General features: G+C 48.3%; 4 protein-coding genes across 4 annotated transcripts; all 4 read right to left on the reverse strand.

Annotated features, from left to right (window-relative positions):
* Nucleotides 1-503: 503 nt before the first annotated feature.
* On the reverse strand, nt 504-2303 carry BGW36DRAFT_372851 (uncharacterized protein). Its single transcript, XM_046215520.1, has 2 exons — nt 1826-2303; nt 504-1764 (listed from the first exon to the last, which is right to left on the reverse strand). The coding sequence occupies exons 1-2, from the start codon at nt 2060-2062 to the stop codon at nt 880-882; spliced, it is 1122 nt and encodes a 373-aa protein (XP_046075810.1). The 5' UTR covers nt 2063-2303; the 3' UTR covers nt 504-879.
* A 124-nt stretch (nt 2304-2427) lies between these two features.
* BGW36DRAFT_372854 (oxidoreductase) lies at nt 2428-4293 on the reverse strand. Its single transcript, XM_046215521.1, has 6 exons — nt 4122-4293; nt 3790-4048; nt 3564-3727; nt 3294-3493; nt 3073-3223; nt 2428-3008 (listed from the first exon to the last, which is right to left on the reverse strand). The coding sequence occupies exons 1-6, from the start codon at nt 4174-4176 to the stop codon at nt 2887-2889; spliced, it is 951 nt and encodes a 316-aa protein (XP_046075811.1). The 5' UTR covers nt 4177-4293; the 3' UTR covers nt 2428-2886.
* Nucleotides 4294-4891: 598 nt separating this feature from the next.
* On the reverse strand, nt 4892-10318 carry BGW36DRAFT_424712 (putative Rho guanyl nucleotide exchange factor; the record flags this gene model as incomplete). The annotated part of the gene is made up of 2 exons (XM_046220010.1): nt 4892-5605; nt 5666-10318. The coding sequence occupies 2 exons, from the start codon at nt 10316-10318 to the stop codon at nt 4892-4894; spliced, it is 5367 nt and encodes a 1788-aa protein (XP_046075812.1).
* A 793-nt stretch (nt 10319-11111) lies between these two features.
* BGW36DRAFT_395078 (2OG-Fe(II) oxygenase superfamily-domain-containing protein) lies at nt 11112-13553 on the reverse strand (the record flags this gene model as incomplete). The annotated part of the gene is made up of 8 exons (XM_046217994.1): nt 11112-11600; nt 11647-11823; nt 11877-11908; nt 11968-12840; nt 12907-13034; nt 13085-13233; nt 13288-13312; nt 13489-13553. The coding sequence occupies 8 exons, from the start codon at nt 13551-13553 to the stop codon at nt 11112-11114; spliced, it is 1938 nt and encodes a 645-aa protein (XP_046075813.1).
* Nucleotides 13554-13992: the final 439 nt, after the last annotated feature.

Consider the following 13992-nt stretch of genomic DNA (forward strand, 5'->3'; position numbering starts at 1 on the left):
TAGAAGCCCAAGTCAATATCTTGGGTCGTGTCAGCGAGCAGTTGTCCAACGGAATGAATGGTGAGAGCGCACGATAGCAGAGGGCTGCCTGGAGAGGAGCTCCAACTGCTCCAAGCCTCTAATGCGGTGAGATGACCCGGTATGTGGATCGCTTATGCAAGTCAAAGAAGTCAATTCATGATGGCCTGGGCAATGCCAGCATTGTCTCTCTCTTGCTGTCGGATCTCGGTGGAGGTGAGACTGCAGCAGTCGATTGAAACAGACCAGCCAGCTTGAGGTGGGAGGTCGCGGTTGTGGTAGTAAGGTAACTGTAGTCATGCTGTATGTGTACTAGTTACGGGGCGGCTGACCAGCGACCACTGACGGCTAGCGGCAGCCTCAAACCCTCAGCCCCATTGGATACTCACTGAGTCACTGCGAATGATAAGTTTATTGGTAAGTTAGTAACTGAAGTCTATTGGTCACGTGTGCTGACCTTCACTGGGAATCTCAGTCCAGATTGAGTCGATCGAACATATGTCATTATCTAAATATCAGGTTGGTGGGGTGGCATATGATACTATTTTAATCTACATCTGCAACGTAGAAGAAGACTCATGATGATGGCTGCATTCTTGTAAGTATGAATAGCAGATATAAGCCCAGCCAGTTACATCAGTCTCAATACAACCACCAAACTGCGGGAATGATATCATATAGAAAAGCACAAGAGAAAGCCAAATGAAAAGAGAGAATGACTAGAAATTCTTCGCCGACCGTGAGTGCTCCAAAAACAAAACCCAAAACGTATAATCCATGCTCAGTATAGTTGACTACACAATAAAGTATAATGAGAGTTCATAGCCACCTAGTGTGACTGGAAGATGACCAAAGGGGGATTTACTTGGCATCTGTGGGAGGGAGCTGAGGTTGGTCCTCATCACGATAAGGGGGCAGATCCTCTTCCGGGGCATCTTCAACCATGAGACCATATTTTTCGGATGTGGTTCCCTGTTCTAGGGTCGAGGTAGATCGGCTGGTGGTGCTGCGACGGTAACGCATCCACACGAAAACGATAAGCTGGCCAACAAGCATTCCAATAGCGCTGGCTGTGAGACCAGCGAGAACACCAAGAACGGCAGGGATGACGATGAAACGGACGATGCGAGAAACGGTGCGTCGCCAGCCGTGGCGGTGGTGTGGGTGTTGGTGGCCGTTGGCGCCCCAGCGGTGGCCGGGGTGTCTGAGCTCACCAGCGTCTGCTTCTCCGTGGTGGCCATGCTTTAGATGGGCGATGCGAGGCTTTCCATGGCAGCCTTTGTTAGCGTGAAGAATTTTCGACTTCAAGTTCATCATGTGAGCTTTGGCAGACTGGAACAAGGCGTGAATGCGAAGGAGAACCAGACGTCTCAAACACCGAATATCGCCGTTGCACTGTTCCCAAGACTCGTGGTCATCTTCACCGGCAGGGGGTTCGATGTCAGTGCGGGCGATGAAAAGATCGCCTGATGCCGTCTTAATCATGGCAAGGCTGATGGTATCAAGCGGCGCTGGGTGTCCTTCAATGTCGAGTGGTGAGAATCGGATCTGCATGAGTTCCAGGCCGTCCTCTGGCGGAGCCACGGGAAGAGCCACGAGAGCAAAGCCGAGTTTCAATGGATCGGTTTCCTTGCCATCGGACTCCCTTCGTTGGACTGCCTTGACATCGACTGTGGTGGGAGGAACGGGGAAGACGCGAGCATCGTTGACGTAGAGTTGGCCATCATTAGTGTAGAAGTTTAATTCCTTTATCGTATTAGCTGGAACTGATACTGTGATTCCGATCTTAAAAAATAGGCCAGCTTACCAAGGAAGATCGGGTGTCTGTGGACCAGCTCACGACACCATCGGATTCATTTTCTGGGAACGGGCATGCGTCGCAGGCAAGTTGAAATTGTTCGAGATGGTCACTCGGGGCACCGATCGTATGGGCGATATGAGGAAGAGAGGCGTCTTCGAGGGGAGGGAGGGCTTCTGGGACAACCAGAAAGGCGGCGGCGTTTAGCGACAGAGCGCTGGCGGTCAACAGCGACCGGAGATACATGGCGGGTAGTCACTGAGTTGGAAACAACGACAAAGAACAGGAGGGAAAGACGGGAGTAAGCAGCGGAGACTTTCTCGCGATAGAAGGCGATGAGAGTAATATGCAGTATGGCTTGATCGCAGGTTGATGATGGAGGAGGTTTGAGTTATAACACAATAGTGGAAGGGGGCGGGATGGAATGCCACAGCCTGCTGCGACCGCCAGCAGGAGGGGACTACGTAAGCTCGCCTCGGCCAAGCCAAGCCTCCGCCCTCTATGCCGATCACCCGACTATCGGCTGCTAATTGGCCCATAATAGTTTACTAGGACCGTTATGGAGTGCTTGGCACGCTGCTTTAATCATGACGACCGGCCCGCCGTGGCAATCGCAGGCGCTCACATGATTGCAGTAAAGCGGCGCTGGGGAATGGAGACGCTGACGCAAGCCCGGCGACAAGCAGCGTTTCAGCTATCCTGCTCTTGTTGATTGGACTGCGATGTTGATGCTATTTATTGCCAATGTTCTCCATGGTGACGACTACCGTATCCAAACTCCATAATTATTCAGCTTGCGACAGAAAAATTCCATGCCTATTCCCCTACTTCTGTCCAATCCGCCTAACTAGTGTACTGGTCAGATTCTGCTCGTCTACAAACGCTATGTTACGGAAATCCTTTACTGGTTCGAAGGTAGTATTGAATCACATTCAAATCCGATCTATTATTTAGAAGGAGGAACGAAGTGACAATAAGCGCCCGGGCAAATAGAAAGCATATCAAATCCCGATCTCGATATACACACTTAGAAACATCCAACCTACATCAATTGATCAGCCATTAGTCATTCACAACTTCGAGTTCTTCTGTCCCTTGACGTTAGCAACCGGTTCGCCCGAGAGGAGGAAGTCGGGGTATTTAAGACTGGAGCCAATTGAACCAGATGGCATGCGCCATGAAGCGCCGTCCACTAAACGATGGTGTTAGAATACAGGTCTCCATAAGTTGAGAAGATGGTAGGAGACAACACGTACCGACAAGCGTTTGCCCGGACACGTAGCTTCCACTGTCGGAGAACAAGTATACTGTGGCATCCGCAATATCTCTCACGGATCCAAACCGCCCGAGAGGCTGCGCCCTGACAGCTTCTTCCTTAACATCACTAGGCAAAAGTCGATCAACACCCTACACATCGCATCAAAGAGTCAATCCAACAGCCTTCAGCCGCCAATATCTGGCTTGCAAGACCACGTACCTCGGTGTTGGCAATTGGACCAGGGGCGATGACATTAGACGTCAGTCCCAGAGGTCCAAATTCCAATGCTATGTTATTTGATAAAGCATCCACTCCAGCTTTGGCGACAGACACATGCGTTTGAAATGGGATACCAGTGTAGTGGATCGTGGCACTGACGAAGAGGATTCTGCCGCCTGAACCTTCCGGAGATGGCCTCACTATTATAACGACAATCAGTAAACAGATAAATTGTAATATAGCATAAACACGGAGAGAGAACACTCATACATGATTTAGAGTCCACCCGGTGTCTTCTCGCAGATTCCTTCAAGTAAGGCAGAGTCGCTTTAGCCGTATTGTAGGAGCCCAAAACATCAATGTCCATAACCGACTTAAAGGCATTAACGGATAATTGGTTGATCGAGGCCAGGAAATTTCCAGCTGCACCGGCACTGATCAAAAGCAGTTCCAAATTAAAAGATATACCACCACGGCCGACTGGCTGAACACGTACATCACATAATCAATACCACCCAGCTCCTTGACACAACGTTCCACAGCTGCTTCCAGACTTTGGATCTTGCGCACATCCACCTCTCCAATACCAATCACTTTGCTGCCGGCGCGCGCAGTGGCGATGCTCTTCGCCATGTTTTGGGTCTTCTCTACATTTCGTCCAATAATGCATGCGTCGGCGCCTAAATGGACGAGAGCGCGGACCTGGGCGCTGCAAATGGTTCCGGCGCCGCCAGTGCAGAACACTACTTTGTTCTCTGGAAGAGAATAAAACGTTAGCAAAGCTGCTTTTTAATTTCGCATCGCAGAAAGGGAGGGGGCCAGGCCTACTAAACAAGCCATCTTTCCAGACGTTACTGACGTAGTCGGCCTTTGGAAGAGACATGGTTGATGAAATGCTGCTTCGTGAGCACAGCAAATGAAATAATTATACAAGTCACCGCCTGATAGCTAAAAGTCCCAGGACAGTCATTATTATATACGGATGGTCTGTCATCAATTTCCGGGGAAGCAAGCATTACGGCCGTAGGACAGCTCTAACTAAATGGCGCCCCGCTATTTGCTCTCCAGCCTCGGTTCAGTCGGTACTCCTATCAATTACGTACAAGTATGTATAGATTGCATTATTTTAACGGTCTTCCCTACTATATACACCTTTTTGGCCTAGCATTATTGTAATAGCCTGTAGCTTCAGAGTACAGTTGGTCTATTTGCAATGATTTCTCCACCTAAGCCATACAAGAGTAGAAGGGGGCCACAGACAAAGCAATTATGTACAACAAAAACCTTCAGAATACAGACTTGCTTTCGGGGAATCCGAGTCATGGAGCAAAGTACACAATATAAATTTTTGAGAAAATTTGATTAGAAAATTTCCCTCCAAATATGATCCAAAGCATATAAATCGTCGGCATGCTTCGCCAACATCGTCAAAGGTGCCTGCCTACCTTCATGAAGGATGGAAGTAAAAAATCATAAAAAATAAGGAGGGCATATTTCCCTCTCACTCGTGATTATTTGGACGTTTCAGGAAAGGAATTAATCGCGTCCGCGTGATTCTTTCGTAGATAGCATTTTCATTAAGATCAATGGAACAGAAACTAGTCTTTTTGCCCTTCGTTTTCGATCAGCTCAACCACGATCTGACTGCGCTCGTACTCTGGGTGCTGCATGCAGATTTTCACCGTACGACCAACGCGAGCGAGGTCTCTTGTCAAAGTATGTTGTCCATTAACGCCGGAATCCGAAAAGTTGCTAGCAGGTCCAGAAAAGTTGCCACTGTCATCGAGACAGACCACATTACGGCCAGGGATGACCTGCCTCAATCGACCGTTCATGGCATTGCGGACCTCGATAAAATCGTCATTCAGTAAAATGAGGAATTTTCCATATAGACAAGCCGTATGTGCTCGGCCAACGAATTCCATGACAACGCTTCGAGATACATCGCCGAGTTTGTTGACATAGACTGCACATTCGCTGTACGCCAGTAAGAACTCGCTGTCGCTAAGTCGGAACATGCCAAGGGGCCGCAGATCTTTGATCCGGCTTGCAATACTGGTCAAATAGGGCTGTGTCTCCGGGACATCAGAGCTGAGATTCGGTACAGACCAGGGCTGTTTCTTGTCAAGCGTCAAGACCTCAATACCACGTTGCGTGGAAATAGCCAGAGAGGTGTGGAACAAGTTGATATTGTAACTTTCCGTAGGAATGTAGAACTCGTCATACTCGCGGAAGAATTCAGTTTGCCCGCGACGAGAGGAAAAGATACGCGGACGGCTAGCCGTTGACTTGTGAAGGACAGGTTCGATAACCTGCAAATTATGTGAGCACAAAGAATATCATTATCATATATGACAATCGAAAACACCTACCTTGAAAGTTGATGAAATGCCATCTCTCTTCTTGTAAAACACCAATACTCGATCTTTCATTCTACCGATTGAAAAGAAACCAACTTCACGATTTCCTGATATCTTCTGTGGAGCTCGGCGTGCGGAATCATGTTGAGACGTTTGAGAAGGTACGCCACTGGTTGGACAAACAACATCCAGGTGATATGCTATGAGGGACTTGTCGGCAATGAGGAGTAGCAAGTTGAAGTCTTCAAAAACTGCAATTTGAGTAACTCGGCTGATTGTAATTACCCTGCCCCAGCCACGAGGGTCATCGTATTGCGACATAAAAACACCGACATCGGTGCCAATAGCGCACATTAGTCGTCCGCTTGGCTGGTTGAATATCGTAGCACAATTAACAGATGCTCTGCAGACAGGATTAGGCCTTATGCCTATATTGGAATACTTGGCTTCGACATCTTGTATAGCCCGATCCAGTGGTGTACCATTAATCATAACAGGTTTAGCAGCTGGTGCTTCAGAGTAGACAAAAGCAGCGTCAGCTAGCACTCGCAGTCGGAAAGGCTCAGCATTTTGCGCGAACAGGGAAGCGGCATGTCTCGTCTTGGCTTCTATAATCTTTTCACACCAGTCTTGCCTGTTTTGAATTGATGGCGCAAAAAGCGTGTAAGTACCCGTCTTACCCAAATGTTTCACCTTGAAAGGGTACAAGATTTTGTCGTCCTTGGAATTGTCAAGAACAGTTGTTGCCACAAACGACTTAGTAGAAGAGCCCCCGGCCGAAGCTGCGGAGTTGGCACTGGTAGTATGTGTCAGAGTACCAGGACCAGGGCCGCGCGCTGCGGCGGCGGCAGCAGCTGTTGGAGGCGCCACTGCTGATATGCCCTTTACCGACGATTTCACCACCGGGTCATCATTCGTACTCTCCAGGACGAGCAAGTCCATAGGAATCGGTAGTTTCGACACATCATACACTTCTGATTTATCGGCCCTACTGCCTTGCATTGCCTTAGCCAATACAAGATAGTGATCGAAAAGAACCGCGTGTGTGTCAACCAAATTGAACCTCGTTCGGTTACCAGGCCGCTGGAGATCGCCTTGGAAGATTATTTCTCTTCCTAGATGTTCAAGATTCAACTCGACTTCGCTTCTCATCTCTGGTCGGAGTTGAAGTTTTGCAGAAAGTTCCATGAGATCAACCTTCTTTGACATCTCACCAACCTTATTGTCGCAATCTAATGCAACAACCTTGATCTCCTCAATAGCCAGTGCTAGATTAGTCTTCTCCTCTGAATCCTTGACCATATTTTTGTGCACTGTCGATAGAAGTAAGGTGTATCGCTGAATTCGCGTAATGGGGGACTTGAGATACGTGTCCCAGCTGAGACGGTTTGATAATTTGTTGTCACGAGCTTGATTCAAAAATTGCCGGAAGACAGGGTTACGCTCAGCTTCCTTGCGAACCAAGAAATTGGCTTGAGGAAAAGTGGCAGCGTAGTCTATGTAAACTGCCTTTGCTTTTCGTATCCACTCCCGAAAGATATCACTGAAGCCAGTGATAAAAGGTCCTTGTTCCTTCTGCCGGTACTTGAGCTGTGCCAAGAGATAATCCTCGTTGACCCTTTTGACATCATCAACTTTTCCAAAAACGTCTTGTAAGAACTTTTCCAGGCGTTTCGGGCTCATAATGGACGGTTGCATGCCGGCTAGTTGATCACGATAAAGCTCTCTCAGCACGTCTAACTGACCAATATAGGAGTCTTCGGTAGTGACAATTTCGTGAAGGTTATTTTGACGGTCGAGCTCTTTCTTAGGATGGGCTTCCCAGACTTCTTTAGGGATTCCATAGAATGTAACCCAGTCTTGCGCCTTCTTCTGGGGCTCCATCACTTGAGCCCTGAGGTTGATCTTCCTTAGCGTTCTCATGCAATGGCGAGAGTAGCAGCGACCAAAGTTTTTAGTTTCATGAACGTGAAGTCGTGAAGAATAGCATCCGCTCCCGGTAATCTGGAACAAAACACCAGACAATGATGTGTCGCTGAATTTGACCCACTCTTCATCTTCGATCAATGCACCCTCATCCAGCATACTTTTGACAACTGAAGCACCGAGAGTTTCCGCATCAGCAGTGTTCATCGTGGGTACTTTATGTGTGAACAGTGCAACAATGGCATTGATAACAGCATGCACCTTAAGATCCGTTTCACCTTCACTCAGATCTTTTACCCAAGCAACAATTGAACTAAGCGCCCAAGGCTCCGAGCACTTACGAAATTGCTCCGACGATAATTTCGCTGGGTTAAATTTCTTCCTTCTGTTAGCAGGAATGGTGGGTAGATCAAGAGCTATAGCAGACGGTTCTGGCGTAGCATTGTACCCGAGAGAGCCAGTCACATCTTGCGCTTGCTGGCGCAAAAACTCCTGCTGCTGCTTATATTTCACACGATCCGCATCGGTTTTGGATCTGATGGGGGCTTCAGTACGCGGCGTACTGCTATGACTCGATAAGGATGACGACCGCGGAACTTGATACAAGTTAGTTTGTGATTGTGAGTAAGCATCGGAAGAAATGTTTTGCGGAAGAGGCCTGAACTGATCGAGGTCATCATGATCATCACTTGTTTGACTGTTTCGATAAGTTCCTGCGGGAATCAAATGCGGCAAAATACTTTGCTTGTTCGCAGGTTCAACAGGGGCAGGAGGAAGTGGACGCATTCCTGGATGGTAGAAAAGGTCTGCTGGCTCACCCTTCTCCGGACTTTGACTTCCAGATGGAGCATCACTATCAGGCATCGCCAGCACAGTTTCTTCATCAATGTCATCGAAGCTCATACGGTGTCCCGCAGCACCCGGCCTTGCAAATCCGCCTGTACCCCCAGTATCAACACGCGCTGGAGTAGTGGGAGTGAATGCTTGTACTGAGTCTTCATTAGCAGTATGCCCGTTGCGCGATCCTCCGGAGTTTGGTATAGAAGTCGATATTCGGGGGAGCTTTATCTCGGAACTTGAAGCTAGTGGAACCCCGTAGTGCATCTGGCCGTCGTAACCTCCTCCATATAGCGACAAATCATGATTTACATAATCACTGTCGCTACTAGCATCTTGATAAGACGTGTACAACCTGGGGCTAGATGGTTGGTGTCCATGCGGGTTGAATAACGAAGCCGATGTTCCGCCTCTGTTTCTTCCCTCTTCATCCGCTGCTATCTGCATGGATGCAACTCCGAATGCGGCTTCTGCCTCACTGCCATCGCTGTACGCATCATAATTAACGTATTCCCCTGTACCAGTTGCAACACTCCCATTTGTGTGTGTGTGGTGCTCATCAGGAGACAACTGGGGTGTCTGGTTGTCTCCATGAGTAAGTAAAGGACGAGGCTCATCCCCGGTGAGTTCTTCTCCCATATCAGATGACCACGTGGTATTATTGTTTCTCATTTCTGAAGATTTCCCTTGCATAGCAGCTTCAACCTCTCTCATTAGATCATCATAAGTACTTGTTGAACCATTCTGTATCTCCGCTTCGGCATCAGGTGGAGGACCAGGAAGAGGGCGAGATTGTGGATGGCGCGTGAGAGTATCTGTCCTTCGTGGAAACGATGACGGATTTGTCTGGTAGGTTGGTGACGATCCTGAATTCCTCAAAGACGGCCCTGAGATACTCGAACGCTTCCCGTATCCTGAATCACCATGGGATTGGTGAGCAGGTGGCGCAGGAGGCCGTTCCTCAATAGAAGGAGACGGCTGCACTGCTGGGGGAGGAGACGACGCGTGTGATGTGTATGAAGGTTGGCGTGAAGGGAGCGAATTCGGACTCGAGCCCATGTAAGATTGATTTGACGCATAGCCTGGCGATACCTGCCCAGTATGGTATAACGATGAATTGTAGTTCAGCGAGGGCGAGGCTTGGTTTGTGGGAGAATAACCATAGTTCGGAACCGAGGATGTTTCTGGATACTGGGTCTGACGCGGGCCGTAAGGATGATCTGCCCCCCGAGGAGGAAGCGGGGGGCCTTGTGGTTGGGGAGACGGCATTCCATATGCAGCGGGTTGTTGATAGCGTATCGAAGCATTCGTCTGTTGCCGGTGTAATGCTGGGTTTGGTTGATAAGCAGCCGGATTATAGGGCTGATATGCTGATGTGGCATTTGTATATTGTTGATTACCACCGACGCTGGTGTATGCTTGTGGGTTGTAGGACATGGACGGCGGTTGAGATAACGAGTGCGGCCGGGCATATTGCTGGGGGTTGTATGCTGTAGTCGGGGACGTTGGAGGTAGGACTGAAGCTTGGTATGCCTGTGTTTGATAAGTAGAGATCGCCGATGAACCATGTGAAGATGCGCGACTCGGGTTTGATTGTTGGGAGCTATTCACTGAGAACTGAGAGTGTCTCGAACCCAAGTTGGCCTGCGAGGTGTTTGTCAGATTATTGTAAACATTTGGGGCAGGTACATGGCCTTGAGGCCCATATCCAGGATCATTAGATCCGCTAGGAGCGTAAGTCGAATCGTCGCCAGCAATATAACTGGGCATTCGTCTCAACGGAAGAGTGGCCTGTTCTGGCTGGGGAGAGTAGGAAGTGTATTGGGGACGATGCGACGCATTCTGAGCGGCAGCAGAATTCTGGCCGAAGTACCCCTGGTGACCACCCTGGTATTGAGACATCGCACGTCTGGGAGGTATTATTCGGCTCGTTGCCTAAATAATACGACCCGAATAATATCGACTATCACGTACAGTCAATCGACAAACCCGTGGGGTCGCAGTAAGCCAGCTGTCGATCAACGCTTCCCCAATAAGACGAGGGAACCCTCAAGAAAATAAGAACTGAAGAATTAGGACGGGTTGCTATCCTCGTGGGAGTCGCTTGAGGTTGGCCGTCCGCAGCGCATTCGAGAAGACGTCTCTGTGCACGATTCACCGGTCGCAAAGGAGTGTAGCGGGTATGTCTGGCATCCCCGCATGTGTATCACAAGAAGGGTGTTCTTCCAGCCTTGGAATGGTTGATTCGAAGACGTTTATCTGGGGTGGGAGATGGCAGACTGGGGGATGACCAACGTAGGCCGATGGGTTAATTGTCGGGGGAGCAGTTGCGACACAAGTAATGATTATTAGTGCATAGCTGAGGCTGACTCTCGGGTCTAACAACGTTGGTGTGTTTGTCCCGGGCTGCACCCCGACTACTGCGATTCCTTACGAGGCACGTGTTCTGTGCGCAATTATTCGCAAAGGTGGCGCGGCTATGTTTAGAATACATGAAGTGAATGGTATTTAGTGATCTTATATACTGGTATTTTATATACTATACATCATTTAGATACAATTCTAGTGATGTCAGAAACTAGTCGGGGGTTTCGGCCAATATAAATAGAGTGCATAGCCTCCTGCACGTGGCGTGACAGCTTGCCTGTTCTGGATAGCTCTGATGTGGCCCAGAGCTTCAAACATGACATGAATGTCATTGTCCATCATAAATCTGATCCGGTTTCAGAACGAAGTGCCCTTTGTAGTGTTCGGTCTCGGGTACCGCGTCTGGGTTAATGTAGCGAGATGTTAGTGCAAAGCGGAGTTTATCCTCAGAACTAACAGAATGCTCGTAATACTTCTGGAGTAAGGAACCGTGCATGACGACCATATCTCCATGATGCAGTTCGAGGCAGATCAAAATTTCCCCTTCTCGCCTGGTGACCGCTCTTGCCAACTCCATGCGGCGTTTGTCATACTCGGCCGTTGTTAGCTCGCCTCGTTGGTGTTGTTCTTGGAGTTTCAGACGTTCTTCGGGCTTGTAACAACCTGGAAGAACAACGTCGTCTGTGATGGGCTTCTGGGCACGTCGGCGGCATCCTCGAAAATACTCGTCCTTGAGACGGATTTTCATGGTCGCTTTTGCACCAAGAGACAACGTCGCGATAGTTGGACCCAAGGAATATTCGCCATCGTCATGAAACTAGAACATGTCAGTGTCAAACGAGAATCGAGTGTCATTCACATACCCCTATTGCCATTTTTTCAAAATATCCGAGGGTCAACAACTCGTTAGGAGTAAGAGCCTTCGAGCCGACGGCTTGTTTGGTTGCCCAGGAAAGGCGTCCTAGAGCGTACATGATTTCGGAAGGCGCTTCGCTGAAACTCTTCGAGTCGACGGAGACAACATATTTATATGGCATACCCTTTATTTTGTGTCAGACTCTATGTATGTGTTTGATAGGTACAGTTCTCGTACGAAATTGACAGCAAAGTGTGCTGTCAGAGTTCCTTCGACTGATTTTATTAACAACGGTGATGCGATATTTCATGTGATCTGAAAGACATACCCACACACTTCTGCAGTGGGTAACGACGAAGGCCTAGATCTACCTTTTGGAGCCTTTCATAAAGCTCATTAGGCCCATTTGGCCTACCCAACGTCGCTCGGTTGGCACTGAAATGAACGATGGTACCAATCTTCCCTATGGTGTATGTGAATCTTTGATACGGACGCGTGAAGTAAGTTATCGGCCGTATAAGTTGATCTTCGAGGCGAATTGCTCGTTTGCATACTCCTATTTCGAAATCTGAGATAACACATCGGAGTGAGATTGGAGGTATCTTCATAATCAACTTCCACTGGCATTGGTTTGGGTCTTGAAGATTAATACTAAATGAATCAGCACAGACCCACCCATTCCAGTATCCTCGGGATACGCATTTATGACACTCTGGACAAATAACACCTCGCCAGGCAATCTTCTGCGTTGAAGCGTCCGGGCATTGGGATAGACTGGAAAGAATATCAGGAACCAGGCTAGTTTCGGGCTGGATTTGCTCATCAAACGGTTCACGGGAAGATAGAAAACTGGCATCGTATCTGAGTAGCTGGGGAGATTCCCCATTTTTTAGCTTCCAAAATGCAGAACATTCTGGTTGCAGGCACATCCAGCTTTGGTCATATATTTGCTTGCTAAAAAGGTAGCAAGTGCCACAGGGTTCGCTGTGCGGAGAAGGACAATTCCTTTCTCTCAGAGGGAGAGGATCCTCGGTCCCTTTGAGAGCCCACCAGCTTGGTTCTTCCAAGTCAAGTTTCTGGAAACAAACGCGAGCACCAATCTTACCATTGAAACTTTCAAACCAAACGTCGATGACACGAAACCAGGCCATGACGTTATACCTGTGAGGGAGTTTTCTCCGAATAGATTCATTTTTGTTTCCTGGGTATATGTACTTTAGCTGATTGATAAACATAGCATGAAAGAAACAAAGATAGAACGACAGACCGATGATTAGACCTACAGCAATTCCTGCTCTTTTACTAGCTAACAGTGAATTGACAGACCGGGTTGTCTCGTCTTGGTCTTTACGCTGCGTCAGATTTCCATTCACGTCCAAAACGCAACCGCCGCCCCTTGGCATAATCAGTCAAGTGTTGATAAAACATAATGACCCAGTGCCTACACTCGTGTAATGACTATCTCATCGTCGATATATGTCCTCGGCCCAGTGTCTCTGTCGAGGAGAAAACCAAGACACATCTTATTCACCTGGTACGAACCTCCTTGGAGAGACCTGAACCAGCCGAGAGAGTCACATAGATTGGTACGGTTCTAAATTGATACTGTTAGCTTATTTGATTAGGGAAATTAAACTACTTCTCATACGTCTGCCCAAGCGGGTGGCTCTCCTCTGACAGGTTGTTCATCTATTCCGGAAGAGGGAAGAGAAGACTTTGCAATGTTGATGGAGTCGTCTAGAATAGACTCAGGCCGGGCCCGATCTTTGCGAAGTCAGAACTCTTGTTTCAGTAACAAGCTGTTACGAGAAGGACATAAGGCAAAGGCAAAAGGCCGAATTCATTTGACTTGCCTTTGCTACCGCATTGTCGTTTTGCATCATCTCCTCGCTGTGCCTCCGTTCTCTTGGGCATGGCGACAGTTTAGTCTTGGTTCGAGGTAAGTCGATGATGGGTACAGCTGAAGTCAAACCTTGCATGTGCAGAGAATTCAATATGGATCAAGACACACGCGGGCCTTCAATTTCGGTGATCAAAGCATCAATTGACATGCTAGAGAAATTCCCATGGCGAAGGGGCAAGGATAAGAATGAACCACTTGGCCAGGCAGGAAGTATCATTGACGTAGTTTAATGTTTTCTCCACAGGCAGGAGCACCCTGACTGCACATAGGAAGGTGCGACCATCATCATCAATATGCGGCCGTCCTACACCTTCCCTTGGCCGACTTACATAATTATATTATGTGCGTGCTACTTCCTTGACAAGGCTTTACAGGATTCACATCCATATATGAGTGTAGTGCTGACCTCAATATCAATTGATGGCCTAACCGTCGGTGAGTGTTAAATAT

Source organism: Talaromyces proteolyticus (assembly GCF_021365285.1).
Source record: "Talaromyces proteolyticus strain PMI_201 chromosome Unknown BGW36scaffold_3, whole genome shotgun sequence".
In the NCBI taxonomy this organism is placed as follows: Eukaryota; Fungi; Ascomycota; class Eurotiomycetes; order Eurotiales; family Trichocomaceae; genus Talaromyces; species Talaromyces proteolyticus.

Excerpts from the sequence above, each read along its gene's own strand:
- BGW36DRAFT_372854 (XM_046215521.1), bottom strand. The coding sequence starts at position 4,176 with ATGTCTCTTCCAAAGGCCGACTACGTCAGTAACGTCTGGAAAGATGGC. Across the intron at positions 3,224-3,293 it reads GTCCAATTGCCAACACCGAG|GGTGTTGATCGACTTTTGCC; the intron begins GTACGTGGTCTT and ends TGCGATGTGTAG. Across the intron at positions 3,009-3,072 it reads GTCCGGGCAAACGCTTGTCG|TGGACGGCGCTTCATGGCGC; the intron begins GTACGTGTTGTC and ends ACCATCGTTTAG.
- BGW36DRAFT_372851 (XM_046215520.1), bottom strand. The coding sequence starts at position 2,062 with ATGTATCTCCGGTCGCTGTTGACCGCCAGCGCTCTGTCGCTAAACGCC. Across the intron at positions 1,765-1,825 it reads CAGACACCCGATCTTCCTTG|GAATTAAACTTCTACACTAA; the intron begins GTAAGCTGGCCT and ends AATACGATAAAG.